General features: G+C 44.4%; 1 protein-coding gene across 9 annotated transcripts in view; it reads right to left on the bottom strand.

The window, feature by feature from the left end:
- DEDD (death effector domain containing) overlaps positions 1-18,808 on the bottom strand; it is a 39,782-nt gene that overhangs the window by 7,379 nt on the left and 13,595 nt on the right. For 5 of the 9 annotated variants that reach the window (XM_039512392.1, XM_039512394.1, XM_039512389.1 and 2 more), the window contains 2 exons: positions 14,151-14,549; positions 1,541-1,648 (listed from right to left, as the gene is read on the bottom strand). In XM_039512392.1, coding sequence (XP_039368326.1) covers positions 1,541-1,648; positions 14,151-14,475 — 433 coding nt within the window. In that variant the 5' untranslated portion in view covers positions 14,476-14,549. Of the gene's footprint in view, positions 1-1,540; positions 1,649-14,150; positions 14,550-15,778; positions 15,803-15,872; positions 16,068-16,192; positions 16,227-18,808 lie in introns of those variants that run through there. The other 4 variants (XM_039512393.1, XM_039512388.1, XM_039512386.1 and 1 more) reach the window with 4 other exon arrangements.

Raw genomic sequence — 18,808 nt, 5'->3', positions numbered from 1 at the left:
TTTAACCACAACTTAAATGCATAAACCTCTTGAACGCAAGGAGTGCTTGTGTGTGATCTTTTCAAAAGTGGCTATGTAAAAACACTGCTACCTCATTCCGTGTGTGTCAGAGTTATATTGTTAATTTTAGCAACGGTATGAACATACAATAGTAAGGATGGTTTTGCCCTTAATGTTCATTTAATCAAAACCCAAAGAAGAATTCCTACTCTGGCTCATCCTTTGGGAGTCTGATTGCTGAGCCCAGCCAAATGCAGAATCATAATTGCTGGACAAGGTCAGAAGAAGCAGCAGCTTGATTTTCAGATGCCATGTGGCGTTTTCAGTACCAGCCGTTAGAAGTTTTTTACCCCTCCTTAACTTAGAGCACATTTGGTCTGGGATCACAGAGGAGTGACATGGAGCCACACTGGGTCCTTTTCAGAAGGAAAACAATATGTTTTCATTTAGAAGTAGAGATTCGGTCATAATATTTTTCCACCCTAAACTGTGCTGGGATATGCAAGGCTACATCTGAGCCGAAGTCTTTTACGGTGTAGCGGATGCCTCCAACAGCTCAAGAACAGCAGCACACTGAAGAAAACACTCCGTTTGCCATGGAAAGAAGGGTTTTATATCCTCACTTTAAAAGTTAGTGAATCTTCTTCGCTGAGCGTGTTCTGCAAGCTGAAAAGTTAATTCTCACCCTGAACAACGCTTGAAATCACAGCTGTGAGCTGGACGTGAAACAAGTGAGCCAGAAATCACTGGCTTGAACTTTTTCAGGAAACAAGTGAGCATTTGGGACAACCTGGGACCACAGTTTTGGAGCCCAAGACTCCAGCTTGCTGCAAGCGCTGCTGCTAAAGAGTACTTCCTTTTTCTAGAGCCTTCATCAGAAGGTCTCGGTTGGCTTTACAAACGTTTCTAAATTCATAGATTTTAAATGCAGAAGGGACAGCTATGATCACCTAATCCAACCCCTGCATAACACGGGCAGGAGAATTTCCCCTCAGCAATTCCTGCCCAAAACTTTGGATTAAACTGGAGCACCTCTAAACAGCGCATAATATGCATCAGCTTCAACATGTTAAGAGTTTAGTGGCATAAAAGTAAAGGGACGCAGACAAGGGAAAAAAATAGGACTGTTCCAATAATCCACATTTAACCTACACCACACTAATGCATAAGCCTTAAGACGGGGTCCCCAACGCGGTGCCCGCAGGCGCCATGGTGCCCGCGGGGGCATCTAAATGCGCCCACGTCCTGGCCGTTGGTCGAGCATCTGCCGAAATGCCACCGAATTTCTGCAGCATTTTGGTGGCGATGCCTCTCGATGATGCTGCTTGCCGCCGACAAGCGACGTCGTCGAGAGGCGTCACCACCGAAATGCCGCAGAAATTCGGCGGCATTTTGGCGGATGCTCCACCGCTGCCACGGTCCTTCATCTGGCGCCCGCCAGACGAAAAGGTTGGGGACCACTGCCTTAGGAGATCCCAACTGTTTATGACCAAGGATTCCAGTGAAACCCTGGTATTAGGCAGCAGTACAGAACTCCTACCTGATTTGTGGGGGTGGGTGAGACCATGCTCTGCGTCGCTGTGAGCTCGGGGCATCACGTAACGAATGGACGTCTCTTCTAGGTACTTGTCCACGAGGTCTGGGCACACTGGAAAAGAGGAGAAAAAATAATAATAATTAAGAGGGCAGAGGAACCCATTATTGATATACCAGATGCTAACATGAAGGCAGAGGGAACTGTTCAAAATCAGGGTGTGAAAAATTTGACATCTACCTGCCAGAGGCCAACATGAAAGATTTTTCAGGGTGAAGGAGGGGTTCACACAAAGGAGGTCCAGGGGCAAGAGCGCCAATGCAGGGACTGCCTTCCCAAGATGCGTCAGAGTGAAACCTAACATCATTCTTGTCACTTTCACTGTTGCCCACTGGGTTCTGAAGAGCAGCAATGGAACCGTTGTCAGTTTCACTTTGCTGCTTGAGAAATCTATAAGCAGCAGTTGAGGCAGTGGACCTGCTAGCAGTATCAGGAACATGGCTCTGCACTCCTACACATTTTGAATGGTTTTCTTCCCAACCATAATGGCTAGATTTTTTTGTTTTAATTAAATTAATCTTTCCTAAAAAAGTTGATGGCTTGGATCCCAGGGACAAGTCAATTTTTCTAGCCCTGACAGTGATAATCTGACATTTATTCCCAACGTTAATTTAGTTATGTTTGCAAAATGACACATCACCTAACAGAATGCGGCACAACCTACTTTCAAATTAAACAGCACATCAAGAACTGCAGCGTGTAGAACTATTAATTGTTCTTTAAGATCAGACTCTCTTCGGCTGGACATATTTTAAAACCAAGTACTCAAAATGTGAGAGCATACCAATGCCTTTGTAAAACAGAACTTGCAGAAACACTTCTGTTTGGATTTACCACCACTATTACTTGCATCATCTCAACTCATTAGAAGCTGGAGGGCCTAATGACTGGTCAGACTTGACTGGGCGTTACATGTCACACATGTATACGCACAACCCTTTGTTAGAAGGTTAACAACCGTAACCAGGCAATGCAGTGTCTGAGTAAAAGCACGATCATGAGGTATGCAGATGACCTAGCCCTGTGCAAGGCTTCAACCAGTGACGCACTCAAACTCAGACTTTAAGGTCAGAAGGGACCTCCTGCACATCGCAGGCCACAGAACCTCACCCACTCCTAAAATAGACCCCTAATCTCTAGCTGAGTGACTGAAGTCCTCAAATCATGGTTTAAGACTTCAAGTTACAGAGAATCCACCATTTACACTAGCTTAAACCTGCAAGTGACCCATGCTGCAGAGGAAGGCGAAACCTCCCGCCCAGGGTCTCTACCAATCTGACCCGGGGGGGGGGGGGGAATTCCTTCCCAACCCCAAATACGGTGATCAGTTATACCCTGAGCACGTGGGCAAGACCCGCAAGGCAGATACCTGGAAAGAATTCTCTGTAGTAACTCAGTGTCCCCCGTTTCTGGCCATTGGGGATTTTTACAACTGGCAGTCACTGATGAGCCACATGCCATGATAGGCAGTCCCATTAGACCATCCCTTCCATAAACGCATCAAGCTCAATCTTGAAGCCTAGTTAGGGTTTTTGTCCCCCACTGCTCCCCTTGGAAGGCTGCTCCACAACTTCACTCTCTAGATCCTAACTGAGCCTAAACTTGTTGATGGCCAGTTTACAGTCACTTGTTCTTGTGTCCACATAGGCGCTTAACTTAAATAACTCCTCTCCCTCCCTGGTATTTCTCTCTCCGATGTATTCAGAGAGCTATCCTATCTCCCTTCAGCTTTCTTGTGGTTAGGCTAAACAAGCCAAGCTCTTTGAGTCTCCTCTCATAAGGCAGGTTTTCCATTCCTCCCATCATCCTAATAGCCCTTCTCTGCACCTGTTCCAGTTTGAATTCATCTTTTCTAAACATGGGAGATCAGAATTGCACAGAGTATTCCAGATGAGGTCTCACCAGTGCCTTGTATAATATTAACACTTCCCTGCCTCGACTGGAAATACCTCACGCGATGCATCCTAGGACCGCATTAGCTTTTTTTCATGGACACATCACACTGATGGCTCATAGTCATCTTGTGGTCAACCAATACACCCAGGTCCTTCTCCTCCTCTGTTGCTTCCAACCAATAAATCCCCAGTTTATAGCAAAATTCTTGTTGTTAGTCCTTAAGTGCATGACCTTGCACTTGGTACGATTAAATTTAATCCCATTTCTATTACTCCAGTTTACAAGGTCACCCAGATCATCTTGTATGATATTCCAGTCCTCCTCCGTACCGGTAATACCTCCCAACTGTGTGTGTCTGCCACAAATTATTAGCACGCACCCACTTTTTATGCTGACGTCAGTAATAATGTTAAATAAGACTGGTCCCAAGACCGATCCCTGAGGAACTCCACTAGTAACCTCCCACCAGCCTGACAGTTCACTTTTCAGTATGACACATTGTAGTCATCCCTTTAACAAGTTCCTTATCCATCTTTCTATGTTCATATTAATCACCATCTTCTCCAAATTAACTAATAATTCCCCACATGGACCTGTATCAAATGCCTCACTGAAATCCAGGTAGATTAGATCTACTGCATTTCCTTTATCTAAAAAAATCAGTTAACTTCTCAAAGAGGGAGATTGGGTTGTTCTGGCACAATCTACCTTCTGTAAAACCATGTTGTATTTTATCCCAATTACTCTTCACATCTATGTCCTTAACTACTTTCTTTTTCAAAATTTGTTCCAAGACCCTCCATACAATTGAGGCCAAACTAACAGGCCTGTAGTTTCTTGGATCACTTCCCCTCCTCCCCCTTCTTAAAAATAGGGACTATATTAGCAATTCTCTAGTCACAAGAAGCAAAGAGTCCTATGGCACCTTATAGACTAACAGAAGTTTTGGAGCATGAGCTTTTGTGGGTGAATCCCCACTTGTCGGATGCATGTCACAAGGTATGCCCTCTGAGTTTACAGATTCATTAAAAATCTTTGCTATTGGGCTTGCAATTTCATGTGCCAGTTCTTTTAATATTCTTGGACGGAGATTATCCAGGCCCCACAATTTAATCCCATTAAGATGTTTGAGTTGGACTTCCACCTCAGATGTGGTAATTTCTACCTCCATATCCTTGTTGCCATTAGCCACCCTGTCACTACCCCATAGCTCTTAATTAGTCTAGGTGTCGGGTCATGCCTAGATTATCTTTAATCTCCACCCCATCCTCAGTGCTTAGTGGTCCCACTTCTTTCTGTGGTCTCTTATTTATATGGCTATAAAACTTTTTATTATTGGTTTTGATTCCCTTTGCAAGGTCCAACTCTGCTTGGCTTTTGCCAGTTCTCACTTTATCCTTATACTTTCCGACTCCTAGGAGGTAAGTTTCCTTGCCGATTCTTCCCATCTTCCATTCCTTGTAGGCTCTCTGCTTTCTCTCAATAACCTGTTTGAGATTCTTGCTCATCCAGCTTGGTCTGTAACCCTTCCCTATGAATTTTTCCCCTTTGCTTGGGATCCAGACTTCAGATAGCTTCTGCAACTTTGACTTAAAGTAATTCCAAGCCTCCTCCACATTCAGATCCCCGAGTTCTTCGATCCACTTCCCCAACTAATTCCCTTAATTTTTTTCAGATTTATTTTTGTGTATCCTTCTCTTTAGTTTACGCTGAATTAACTCATGATCACTCAAACCAAGCTTGTCCTCTACAACCAGTTCTTCTATGAGGGCCTCACTACCCACCAATACCAGATCTCAAATGGCATCACCTCTCATTTGTTCAGCAACTATTTGATGAAGAAATCTGTTGGCTATCACATATAGGAAAATCTGGGCCTTACTATTATTAGTAGCATTTGTCCTTCAATCTATAGCTGGGAAGTTAAAGTCTCCCATAATCACACAATTCCCCGTATTTATTTCAGTAAAAACATTAAAGAGGTCTCTATCTAGACCCTAATTGGATCCCGGTGGTCTGTGAACACACCCCAACCACTATATCGGGGAACCTTTAGAAGTTTTCTTCCCTAAAGTGGTTTTGGTCCAAACAGAGACTGTCTTATCCATTTCATCACTTCTAATTTCTTTACAGTTTACCTCAACATTAATACACAGTGCTACTCCTTTATTTGTCTTTCCTGAACAGCACATACCCTTCAATACCTACTATTCCACCATGTTTCTCTTATCCCTATAGATCTGGTTTCACTTCCTGCACCGGTAGTTCCAGTTCCTCCGTTTTGTTACCAGGCTCCTTACATTGGTTTACAAACATCTTAGCTGTTGCTGCTTGGTTTCGCCCACATTCCTCGCCTAATTGGGTACAGTCATTCCACTGCCAGTATCGCCTATCTGACTGGTATCAGCACTATCCCTCTTAATGTCCATTCTCCTACCCACGGCTGTTCCTTTCTTCAGGGATATCTCTTCTCTTACTTGATTTTCCTCCCCCTCAATGTTAAAATCAGGTGTGGAGGTTACATGAGCATCTCCCAACAGCCTCCCGAGTTCCTAGTTCAAAGCTCTTTTAATGAGCTGTGCCAATCTCCATCCCAGACATCTATTTCCCTCCCGACTCATGTGGAGTCCATCCCATGAGAACCATCCTCTGTCCATGAATGCCTCCCAGTGGTCAAACATCCCGAAGGCCTCTGTATAGCCTAATTGCCTGAGCCATCTGTTGATCACCATAACAGTCCTCACATTTAAATCTCACCCAGATTCCAGTCTTACACTAACAAGGAATCACTAATCAAAGCTTTCCTTGCTTCAGGGCATGACACAGTTACCTTCACTTGCAGGTGCGTATTGTCCAGAAAGCAGTACATATAGAACACAGCAGTCTATTCTCACAGGTGCCCAGCTGAGTGAACCTTTCATCCCTAACTTACGCTCCCTATGTTTGCTGACCAAATTTTGTATTGATTTCCTAGTCTACTACTTACTTTTAAAGATACTCAGTAGCTGTGTTCCCTCTGTATCTTAACCCAGTATATTCCAGGCTACCCACAGAGGTCAGACTTGGCCAGCCATTTGGCTTGTCCACATTACAACCTGAAATCTCAGACGAAAGACTTAAGAATGCTCAACAATCGCCGAACTCTTCCTTATTTCTCTTTGGATCGCTTGATAAATGGGCACAAACAATATGCTAAATGTATATGTATGCATCTAGGAACAAAGAATGTCGGCCATATTTACAGGATAGGGGACTCTACCTTGAGAAGCAGTGACTTAAAAAGAGTTGGGGTCTTGGTGGCTAACGAGCTGAACATGAGCTCCTAGTGCGACACTGGCCAAAAGACTTAATGAGATCCTGGGAGACAAACAGAAGAATCTCACGTAGGAGCAGAAAGGCTATTTTACCTCTGTATTTGATACTAGAATACTGTGCCTAGTTCTGGTGCCCACAACTCAAGACGAACGTTGAACAACTGGAGATGGTTCAGAGAAGAGCCATGAGAATGATTAAAGGATTATAAAACTTGTCTTGCATCCGACAAAGTGGGTATTCACCCACGAAAGCTCATGCTCCAATACGTCTGTTAGTCTATAAGGTGCCACAGGACTCTGCTGTCTTATATAGTGACAGACTCCAAGAACTCAATCTATTTAGTTTAACAAAGAGAAGGTTAAGGGGTGACTTGATTATAGTTTATAAGTACCTATACGGGGAACTAATATTTAATAATGGCTCTTCAGTCTAGCAGAGTAAGGTATAATACAATCTAATGCATGGGACCTGAAGCTAGACAAATTCAGACTAGAAATATGGTAAGAGTAATTAACAACCGGAACAACTTACCAAGACTGTGGTGGGATTCTCCATCACAGACAGACAATTTTTAAATCAAGATGGGATGTATTTTCTAACAGATCTGCTCTAGGAATTATTTTGGGGAAGTTGTATGACCTGTGTTAGGTAGGAGGTCAGATTAGCTCATCATAATGGTCCCTTCTGGCCTTGGAATCTATGAATCATGCAGCAGTTGACTGAAACATATTAAGATCACATGAGTCTGGGGTCAGTGGTGCACAAACTTTTCCAGTTGCGCCCCCCCTTACCATTAACAGAATCTGTCTGTGCCCCCCTCCCCCCCCCCCGCATTAATGCACAGCCAAGGCTTCCTCAGCAGTGGAGCTTCAGCTGAACGCGGAGCTGGGGCGGAACTGGGGATGGGGGAGTAGCACGGGTTAAAGGCAGAGCCAGCCTGGGGGTGGAGCTGGGCCTGTGGACGGAGCAGGGCTGGAAGTATGACACTCCCTTCCCTGCTCCCCATTGGGGCGCTGGCCTGGGCCCCACTGCATGCCCCCAGTGGTGAGCTGGAGCAGGTTCCCAAGAACCAGTTGCTAAAATTAGACCTCCATGGAGAACCGGTTGTTAAAGGGCCAGGGGGTGGGCAAAGAACTCCGGTCCGTGGGCCGGACCATCCTGTTGTTCCCAGGATTCCCAGCTGGGGAGGCTGAGGCTCCCCCGGCCCTTCCCCCACTTCCCCCCAGCTGCAGCGTGGCCAGCTGCCGGCATCAGCTGGGCAGCTCAGCTGAGCTCCGGAGTTGCTTTGAGCTGCCAGCAAGGTAAGGGGGGAGGGGGCTGCAAGCTCTAGGGCTGCTGGGGGGGCAAGTGGGGCAATTTTCCCCAGGCCCTGCAGGGGCCCCCGGCCGCACAAGTATGTCTCCGCCTGTCCCGGCCCCTCCCCCGCTCTCCCCCCTTAAATCAGAACTTTTTATAGGGAACCGGTTGTTAAAATTTTGGTAGCTCATCACTGCATGCCCCCATGAACATCCCTCCACATCCCAGTTTGAGGACCACTGGTCTAGGCATTTGATTCCAGCCAGTTTCAAACTTGCGTTAAAGGAGACAAGCAGGAAACTGCTATTATGCAAGATCAAAGTGCAATCACTGAGCATAGTTACTATCCTCGTATGCCAGTGAAAACAACCTGGAGACTGGATAAAAACTGATGAAAAATTTTGATTTTTAGAATTCAAATTAAATACACTTAAATTACGACATCCTTTGTTAAAACCTAAACTTACTTTAATCTATTAAAATCATTTAAATTAAATAAAAATAATATTCAAGCAGTACACATACACTGCCAAAGTCAAACCCCTGAACTGGTGGAAATCACAGGCTCAGCATCTGGAAACCACAGGCTGAGTATCTGGAAACAGAGTTTGTTGACGTGCTAAAGCAGCTTTTGTCAGCAGCAGCCGCCGCCTCTTCTGCGGCTGCATAGACTATTACCTTCATTTCAGTTTATCCAACCAGTTCAGTTCAATAGTTAGTTCTTTCAAAGTGAGAAACTGACTGGAAGTTTTAATTAAAAAGAGTGTTGCCCTCTTCCCACCTATAAATAAAAATGAGGTGAGAGGATATGGTCTACTATTTCTAAAATATTGCAGGATAGGGTGACCAAAAACAATCAGTTTGATTCACTAAATATAAATATTTCCTTTGTTTAATAAATCAGTTTTAAATGGTAAATGCTTTGATACGTTTTTTCTTATGCATGCAGCACATTTAAGATAATTTTATTCAACCAATAATTTTAAAATGCTGGTTTTGTGCCTTTTTAATTCCATTCCAAATTTCCATCTAAATGCAGCTCAACAATCATCAGTAAAAAAAGTTAATCTAGTAAATAAGAAATGCTTCACTGTTTTCTAACAATAAAAACAGAAATTAAGAATCTGAATAAGTTTATGTTAAGCTATATAACTGCTTAAATAAATGTGTATAGATACAGTGTTGTGCTGGTGAACAAAAAAGTAATAAATTATACCAAGCATTGAGAATCTTTAGGACAAAGGAGTTTAAAAAGTACAAATGCAAAATTAGGTTGAAACTGATTATTTAAATCAATCCACCATGCAACAGGACATGGAGATGAAGATTAAAATAGAAGAAGTGCTGTTTGTACAAATGTAAAAGGTTGAGAACTTATGTGCAAATTCAGGAGAGAGATCGAGAGAGAGAGATCAGTTTAGATTTTAAAAAAAAAGAATCACGCTTCACTAAATTTTTACCTATTATTGTTCCAACACCAGAGACCCCTGTACACCTCAAAAAAAGTCAGGAAAAAAATCCTTTTTGTTCTCAGCATTTTTTGCACACTCAATTTCCCAGTTACCACTTATTTGTTTGGATTTGTCACCCAAAAGGGAAGAGAAAAGCATTTAATGAAAATATGGAAGTTATTGTAATGCTCAGAAAACTGGCCGGGGAGTTCTGGGACACATGAATTACCTGAAACTAATGAAATCATCATTTAAAAAAAAGAGAGAAAGTTATCCAGGTGTCGTCAGGGAATCTCAAAGCAATATTAATTCAGTCACAAATGCCTAAGTGTTTGTACTGTTAATTTATGTACCATATAGATCTAATATGGTTAACACTGCTGTGGGAAACTAACTCCGGATTTCAGTCTGCTTCAATTCTCAAACTTTCCTTTTCCCCTTTAATGTTGTTGGTTAAAACCCAAAATATAAATTGAGTGTGGCTGCACATTCAAGTCACTGGAGCCTTTATGTCAGGGCTTAAAAGTTTGCCAGTCGCTCACTAGCCAGAGGATGATGCATGAGCAAAGAGGAGGGACCCATCCCCAAAGAAGTTCAGGGGTGATGCGTGGATGAAAAGCCCAGCCCTATCCCAACTGCTCACCGCGATTCCTACCAGGTTGCTGACTATGGACCCAGCTTGTGGGTTCTATCATGAGCCTCTGGCTAACAGGTCTCAACATTTGAAGGCCACCCCATGCTGGAGGAAAGATGTTTGCCTTCCTATCAAAGCCCCTCCTGACTTAAAGGAACAGTGGATTCCAGATACTATAATGAAGGAAGACTTAAAACACGTATTATTGATAAAAAGCTGAATTCTCTTACTTTCTTGAGGCTTTCTATGGCTCTGTCCTTCAGCACAGCAATGTCTGAGCACCTCACAAACACAAAGAAGTTTATCGTCACACCACCACGACCAGGATGAAAAACCTTATTCCCACTTTCCAGATGGGGAACTGATGCACAGATTAAGTGACCTGCCCAATGTCAATGTCTGTGACTGTCCGGATGAGAACCCAGATGTCCAAGTTCCAGTCCAGTGCCTTGATCGCAGTCATCCCTTCCTCCCAAAGGTGCAGTAAACTTAGCTCTTCTGTTCACTTTCCAGGTAAATGCAAATCTACTTTTATCTGTATAACAATTGTGTTCTTAGAACGCTACATGGCAAAATACCAATTAAAAAAAAATAGCGTTGACACTCTGCTCATCTGTTTTAGACAGCTCTTTGATTCACTTCCAGGTTTACCATGCATTATTGAGGACGTGAAACTGTCTATTACACTGACGACTACTTCCAACATTTTATTGTTGAGAAAAATCAAGAGAGTTGGCATGTACGTTCCTCCCAACCTCCCTCTTCTCTCAGGGTTTGTCGTCACTGCAACTGTTAGCTTGAATTACTAATACCCTCCAGTCCCACCATTCACGCTAGCTTAGCTCAAGTGAGGGCAGCCACACTGTGAAACACGAACGACACAGAATGATTGGATTAGCAGCTGAGGAGCTGTAACTCAAGTCACTGCATCCCCAGCCCTAGATTCAGCAGCTCCAACTCTCATCCCTGACAGGGCACCTAGCTTGAGGTTAAAGAACCATTTAACTCAAGCAAGACATTTGTGGGTGTGGGCAGGAGTTGGGTGAGAGGCAACGCTTAAGTTATATCTTGAGCTATCAATGCCGTGAAGACAAGTCAATGAACCGAGAGCAAATGGGCGTCCTTCTCAGAGAAAGGTAAGATACTCTGATTTATAGTGGATACCTTTAAATTGTCAATATTTACCTACAGTTGCCATATATATGTAAGACAACACCATGGTATGATAACTGGAATGTTAACCCTTGCCGAAACACTAAGGAAGGAGGAGGGTTCTTTAGGGTGCTACAAGTTGACACAGCTAAAAGTAATCAGGTTAAATTAAGAGACTAATATAGACAGCAGCAAGAGCTATTCAACAGCTATGGAGAACAGGTTCTAGGCGTTTTCATGGGGATGACTAGCTATTCTGATTCACCGTAGTTACCAGACCAGACGGGTCTCCTTAGCTCCAGATCAAGAGTATCAAAGTTTAAAGTCTCTAAGGCAGATGAGAAGGGGAGCATGAGATGTCCTGCTAGGAGAAAGCCTGGGAACAGCCAGCTCAAGAGGCAGTGTGGGCTGTAGTTACTAACTTGACACCTCCCCCAGCCTGTTTTCGGTCCTCTTTTCCCTCCACCTGTGTATCATTTCTATGCCTGCCTATATTGCTGCTCACAGCTTTCCCAAGCAGCAGCATGACATGCCACTGGTGGCCATAGTGCTATGAACAACAACAGTGAAAACTGATAAGAGACTCGTCAATTTCATGGTGGTTTAGGAAGGCCAAGAGCAGCTGACTCAGCCAGAATTGTGTTGATTTACATTTGCAACCATCAGGGCTAGTTTTGTTTTGTTTTTTATAAAAAAAAAATCAAAGTTTAAATTCTGCAAAAATTGATGACAATCTTTCCTTGTTGTAAGTGAAAGTTTCCTTCTGACTTCTGACAGGTGGATATCTCAGCTCCTGTTTAATCTGGATCAAAGTTTCTGAGGCCGAGCATTGGAATCCTGGCATGCTCCAAGGCAATACACAGCCAGTGGATGCATGGCATTGATCCAGGAAGGTTTGGAAGCTGGAGAATTGGTACAGGGTTGTGGTGTGGCTGAGACCCCACAGGTTAGTTTGCTCAGATCTGGAAGGGAGAATCGCTGTACCTGGGTGGTTATTGAAATGTTCAATACATCCCACATTCTAATAAATCTCTCAGACCAGTGCTTTGCAGAACGCTGAGTGTGCAGAGCACACAATGTATGAAAGCAAGTTATGGGACAGGGCAGGGGAGAAAGCAGAAGGGTCATTAACCTCTTCTGAATAGAGTTTTTGTGGGATGAAGGAAAGAAGGAGGAATTGAGAAACAGTCCTACCCCTCCTCCCCCCACCCAATCTCTGACACTGGAAGAAGCCAAAATATGTTTTTGAAGCCTTACTCCCGGAGAGATACACCCCTGCACCCTAGTCTATTTCAAAGTTAACCCTGATTGACTTACAATGTGCACATTCCCAGGGGCTCAGCAAGGGGAGGGTATAACCAGGACATGTATTAACATTTCAAAATGTTTCCCTCCCACAGTGTAGTGAATATCAAGTCATCATCAAAGACAGCAGGTGCACTGGAGGTTGTAACACCCAATTTTGAATTGAGTGCAAGAGAAGTGAAAACAAATTGAATCAAGAAAGCTCCCAAGCATGTGCTTGCCATTCCTATCCTCACCTTATACACAAGCATCAAAACCAACTGAAATTATTCCATTTTTCCCAGAAGACTTTCACAACTGGGCCAGCACCAAGGGAGAGACATCCGTCTAAAAAGGAATCTTTTCCCACAAACTTCTGTAAATAAATGAATATGGTAGTTTCATTTTGCTTTGTTTTAAAAAGATGATCCTGGAACCCATGACTTCATGACAAATATGCAGCCCTAACTCTATCCAAGTACTAACAGATCTTTCGTGGTTTGTTTTGTAGGAGTAACAAAGCATTAGCAACAGGAGACCACACTACAGCTCTCTATTAGAGAAATAGAGCTATCTGCTATTAGACCCTGCTGCATGTGGCAACTATAGCCAGACTCTACCATACTTCAGGATTTCTTTGCTTCTCAAGTGTGTCAATTTGTACCTTCACAGGGTGGCAGGACCCATCACTGAAATCCTGCATGGTATTGCTATTGGTAAGCAAAGAAATGGAGGAACGGCAGGCATCTCCATCTCAGCTCCCCCACATTCCTTGTCTGAGCATCTCACACCTGTACACCAATCCCCTCTAAATCTCAATGGCCTGTATCATCCCCATTACGCTTTTAGGCTCATGGGGACCAGTGGTGATTCCTTTCAGAACACTTCACTGCTGCTGCTCATTGATCTGATCAACTTCATAATACAGTAGACCCTCACTTCGGAAATGGAAGTTGCTCGTAACTCTGATCAAAACATTATGGTTGTGCTTTCAAAAGTTGACAGCTGAACATTGACTTAATATAGCTTTGAAACTTTACTAAGCAGAAGAAAAATGCTGCTTTTAACCATCTTAATTTAAATGAAACAAGCACAGAAAGTTCTCTTACCTTGTCAAATCTTTTTTTTTAAAACTTTCCCTTCTTATTTTTTAATACCTTATGTTTAACACAATACTGTACTGTATTTGCTTTTATTTTGGTCTCTGCTGCTGCAGGATTACATACTTCCAATTCCACGTGAGGTGCGTGGTTGACTGGTCAGTTCAGAACTCTGAGGTTCTACTGGACGGTCTTCCCCCTGCCTTTTGATGGGACAGGTTAATCTTAACAGCCCTCGAACCCAACTCGGTTGTCCCACACAGCAGCACAGACCGTTGCCCACATTGTTACTGGACAGCCACAGACAAGCTTTTATCATCTCACTTCTCAGTAACACAAAGCAGCAGCTTGACTTGAACTGCCAACAGAGTTCTAAAGCTCTCCATAGAGCATGAAGAGCAGCCAAGGACACAGATCAGATGACTTACCAGCCCTTCTCCTCTTCAGCGTGACATAGGGCAACAGGTCATGGCGCGTGATAATCCTCAGCAGCTGCAGCACCTGGCGGAAGTTGGTCTCATCACAGCGGCCCTGCCTTTCTAGTGCCAGCAGGAAGTCCCGGCCGCTGCGGATCATCCCCCTCTCGTAGTCATCAATCACATCCACAAAGAGAAAGGACAACACACGTACGTCCCGGTGGGTCAGGTGAGTGCCCACAATGTCAAACATGCGGTGCAAACTATAGAGTCCATGCTCCCTGTCCCCCGTCTCCTCCGGCCAGGCTTGCGCTCGACTCCGTTTCAAGGTGTCCATCCTGCACGATGGCCAATCCCACCACGTGCCACCCAATTCCAGAGGATTGGGGGGCTGTTCCCAGCACTGCAACCCTGAAAGATAAAGAGGGCCAACAGGCTGTAATCAAGAATTTTGCTGGTTTGTTCCCTAATTACTCTTAGCAAGATACTTAAATGAAAATTGTTGTCTGAATTCCCGCATCAGGAGCGATCTGTACTCAGATCCTCCTTATGCAAAGTCATAATACTCATACTAATTCATATATAGCTTTTCACCTAAGAGTCCCTATGGTGGTCAGTCAGGATTATATTTCCAGATGCGGGGGGAAAGTGGGGTTACTTAGGCTCAGAGTGTGTTCAAAGGTCAAACAAGTCTGTGTCAGAGCTGGAAATAGAAACCAGGAGTCCTGATCACCAGCCCTGTATCTGATCTCCTCTGCCAACTCCTCCTACTATAAAGATGCTGGAAATCACTCCATCTTGCTGTTCACTAGAGACCAGTCTACTGGCCTTCAAGACATAATGCAAAACACAGTGTTTAACCAGCTTTTTACTGGGTATTTACGAGGGGGGGGGGGTGAGAAGAGAAGCTTTCCATGAGGTATCTAGCCAGGTACTGACACTGCTCCCATGGTATCTGAATGACCAGCATGAACATATCTATGGACCAATATAAAGTGCGATATCATTTTTCATTTAAGGATCTCAAAGTACTTTAAACATTAATTAAGCTTCACAGTTTCCCTTCTGAGGAAGGTGCAGTGTCTCTTTTACAGAGGAATACTCTGGCACACAGAGGGATTAAGCGATTTGCCCAAGGCCATCCAATGGCTAAGTGGCAAATCTAGGAAGAGAACCCAGGAGCCCTGACAACACCTAGTTCCCCACTCTAAATACTAGCACAACCGAAGCATTTCATTTATGGAGCTTAAGGTGGTTTAACTTTTCCTCCTCCCACTCACACCACGTTGTTCAATTCTCACCCTGCTTGGTAGTTTGTCATCCTGCCACCTGCACAACATGTGTAAGACTTAATTTGAGAGAGAGAGAGAGAGAGAGAGAGAGAGAGAGAGAGAGAGAGACGGTGCAAAATGTCTGGCACAGACTCTATCCAACCCTTCAAGGGGTGGAATATAATTAATTGCATGCGGGTCTTTCATCTATCAGGCTGCCCCACCTGGAGTGCCCTCCTGTGACAGGCTGTGGCATGACAGGCACACCTGCCTCAGCTTCCCTCCTTCAGAGTCCCCAAAGACAATGCAAAGACTCTTAGTTCCCATAGCCCTTGTACATTTCATTTATTGCAAGAGAAACATACACACCTGGGCACATAAGTCACAACACCACAGTCTAGACAAAGCATCAAATACAGCTTCAGCAGCTCTCAGCACACCCCAGCTCCCTAGCATCTCTTACCACACCCTGGCTCTGTCAGTTCTCTCCTGTCCTTGTACCAGAATAGCCACCGTAATCCTTCCAATTGGAGAACACCCCTGTTACTGGGAAGCCTTCTTGGCAGAGACGCATCCCTCATTCCTCTGGGTCCAGCTCTCTGGCCCTGTGAGTAAGTCCCTCCACTAGTACCCTGCTTCCAGCCCTCCCCGCACCCCCCCAGCTTAGAGCCAGCAAGCAACCCTCTATGATGCTCCTTCAGTTCTGGCTCTCTGGCTTGGTGATGCCAGCCAGCAAACCCCTCTTGCTGCTCTCCCTGCCTTCAGCCTTTCCCCAGGAAATACCTCCTGCTTCCTATCAGGACTCCTCCAGTCCCCTGGCAGCTCTCACCTACTCTCCTGACTGAGCCAGTCTGCTCTGATTCACGGGGACTCCCCCTTCCTAATCCTGAACAGCTGCAGGTACTGCCCAGCCCTCTTAATTGGCCAATGGGAGCACCTGTCCTGGCACAGGGGAGCTGAACCTACTTCACAGGGACCAGACTTCCTGTGACACCATCTTTAACTACTATGGTCCCAAATACCTTCTGGCAAGCATATATACAACTTACAATGCCTGACATGGTTAGTGCAGAATACAGAAAGGAATCCAAGCAAGTAATCAAGTGAACAGTTAGCTTTTTCCATCCCAGCAATGACCCCTGGATTTAACAGTAGTGCACCCACCTACTGAGCTAAAGCAGAGTCTGCTTAATGGCCCCATTCAAGGCCTATGAGCAAGATTTTTATGATAAAGGCCAATACATAAAATCATTGAGAGCAGCCATTGGTATCACAATGAAACAGCAAGCCCAATACATCAAGTATTAGGCAAGAACCAGTTCAGGTACTAAGCAGGCCCAAACCTGTTTCACTTTTAAAATGAGATGGGAACAGGCCAAGTCAGACTGGCTTTCGTGACCCCTCCTTGCTTCAGTGAATCTCTAGACAAGCCTACATTACCCGTATACCATTCAGTTACACACACTCACCTGCTATAAAACTGTCCCAAAAGACTGGGAACTACTGTCAAAAACCTGGCATGCCAGAGACCTAAATTTGATGCCCAGACATTACTCCCCCAGTGACAGGGGCTGTCAGCGTAGAGCAGCTGATTTGGTAGGTGTCTGCATTTTAATGTTCTCATACCAATAGCTGATTAAAAGTGGCACTGACTTGTTCAGCAAGGGAGTTGTATCAAGCCCTCAATCTGGGGGCAGGTGGGGAGAGAAGAGGGAATTCTCAGAGCTCTGAGAACATGAACCCTCTCCGCCTCCACATGCTCTGAAAGTGATGAAAGGAGAGGATACCTGGACACTAACATAGCTGAGGAAAGTTGCCCATGGTAGATTGTTCAGTGTTAAGAGATCTTGTAAAGACAGGCCCTATCAATATTTAAGTACATTAATGGGACTGAATTTAATCATATTTTAAATAGGTTCCCTTACTGATATTAAAACTCCACCTGATAATCTTTTAAAAACCCAGTTTCCTGGTCTTCCTTTCTGCAGTTTTTTTTTTTTTCCATTTCTCTCATCTTAACCCAGTTATGGTTTTGTTTAGAATCAGCTTCACTTCCAGGTTCTCACTACAAGGGAAGGTTTGTTTTGGGGGGAAAAGAAGAAAAAAAAATGCAACAGATTAAAAAAAACCCACAAATGTAAGTTTTAGGACAATTTTGAGTTGAAAAGTTCTCAGAGACCAAGACAGCCATAGCTGTGAATTTCCCAACTCGTGCTTTGAAGAATAAACTTACTATTCCCTTTATATAGCTGTTACACCTAACATGAAGTTTGCATATCATCAGCATGGATATTTATAGGCGGGGTAGGCAGAGAACGCTTTGTATGCCCTATTTTGGGTCACACACAGTGCAATCTCTGCCCCCTGATGAGAGGCATCTATAAGATTTAGTTGTGCCTACCTCCTTTCAGAGATCGTTGTCCTCCATAGTTGCTAAGCTACATGGGAAAAAAAACCCTGCATATGTCTGAATTGTTTTAACCGACTGCACTAGATTGGAAGCAGGCACTGCACAGCACAAAGCCCACTGTGGGAACACAAATAATGCTGTAAGAAACTGACAGGGGAACATTTTAAAGACATTTAAAAGGCTTTTATCAAAGGCTTCTGGGTTTTGGAGTTTATTAAATTAATTGGGGGGGGGGTGTTTTTTTACTAATTTTTGAGTTCCCTGTAGCTGTCCAAAAATCAGTGGGTTTCGGGGATCTCTCTTTGTATATACGTATAGTCCTGTTTCAAACAGCACTATGTTACAAGAGCGTAACAGTAGGGTCTATACAGACCAATTCATGTGGAACACCTTAGTGCACTTTAGAAATCACATCCCCGTAGTCCACATTACTGCTCTGTGTAGACAAACCCTTAGATATAAGCCAAGGAGCGGAACATCACATATAAACAAACTGCACTAGGAAAGAGATGAAAACATCAGGGGTGGCTCCAGGCACCAGCGCACCAAGCACGTGCCTGGGGCGGCAAGCCGTAGGGGGCGGCCTGCCAGTCGCCGTGAGGGCGGCAGTCAGGCTGCCTTCGGCAGCGTGCCTGAGGGAGGTCCGCTGGTCCTGCGGCTTTGGCAGCAATTCGGCGGCGGGTACACCAAAGGCACGGGACTGGCGGACCTCCCGCAAGCATGCCGCGAATCCGCGTTACCAGTGGACCTCCCGCAGGCATGCCGCCAAAAGCTGTCTGCCTGCCATGCTTGGGGCAGCAAAATACATAGAGCCGCCCCTGGTCAACATGAATTGAGTAACCATTTCTGGTGTTTAGTGCATGTATGTGGGGAGAGGGGTGTTTTATTGATTAAAATCTAAAATCAGAAGCCCTACTTATATCTTTTGAAACACAGCTTCTCCTGAAGGAGCTGTGCTTTTACAAGGTCCACACTGGACTTCGATGTAG

The sequence above is a fragment of the Mauremys reevesii genome, linkage group 24 (genome assembly GCF_016161935.1).
Source record: "Mauremys reevesii isolate NIE-2019 linkage group 24, ASM1616193v1, whole genome shotgun sequence".
NCBI lineage: Eukaryota > Metazoa > Chordata > Testudines > Geoemydidae > Mauremys > Mauremys reevesii.
The sequence above is the reverse complement of the archived record's forward strand: the minus strand, read 5'-3'. Positions and strand labels throughout refer to the sequence as shown.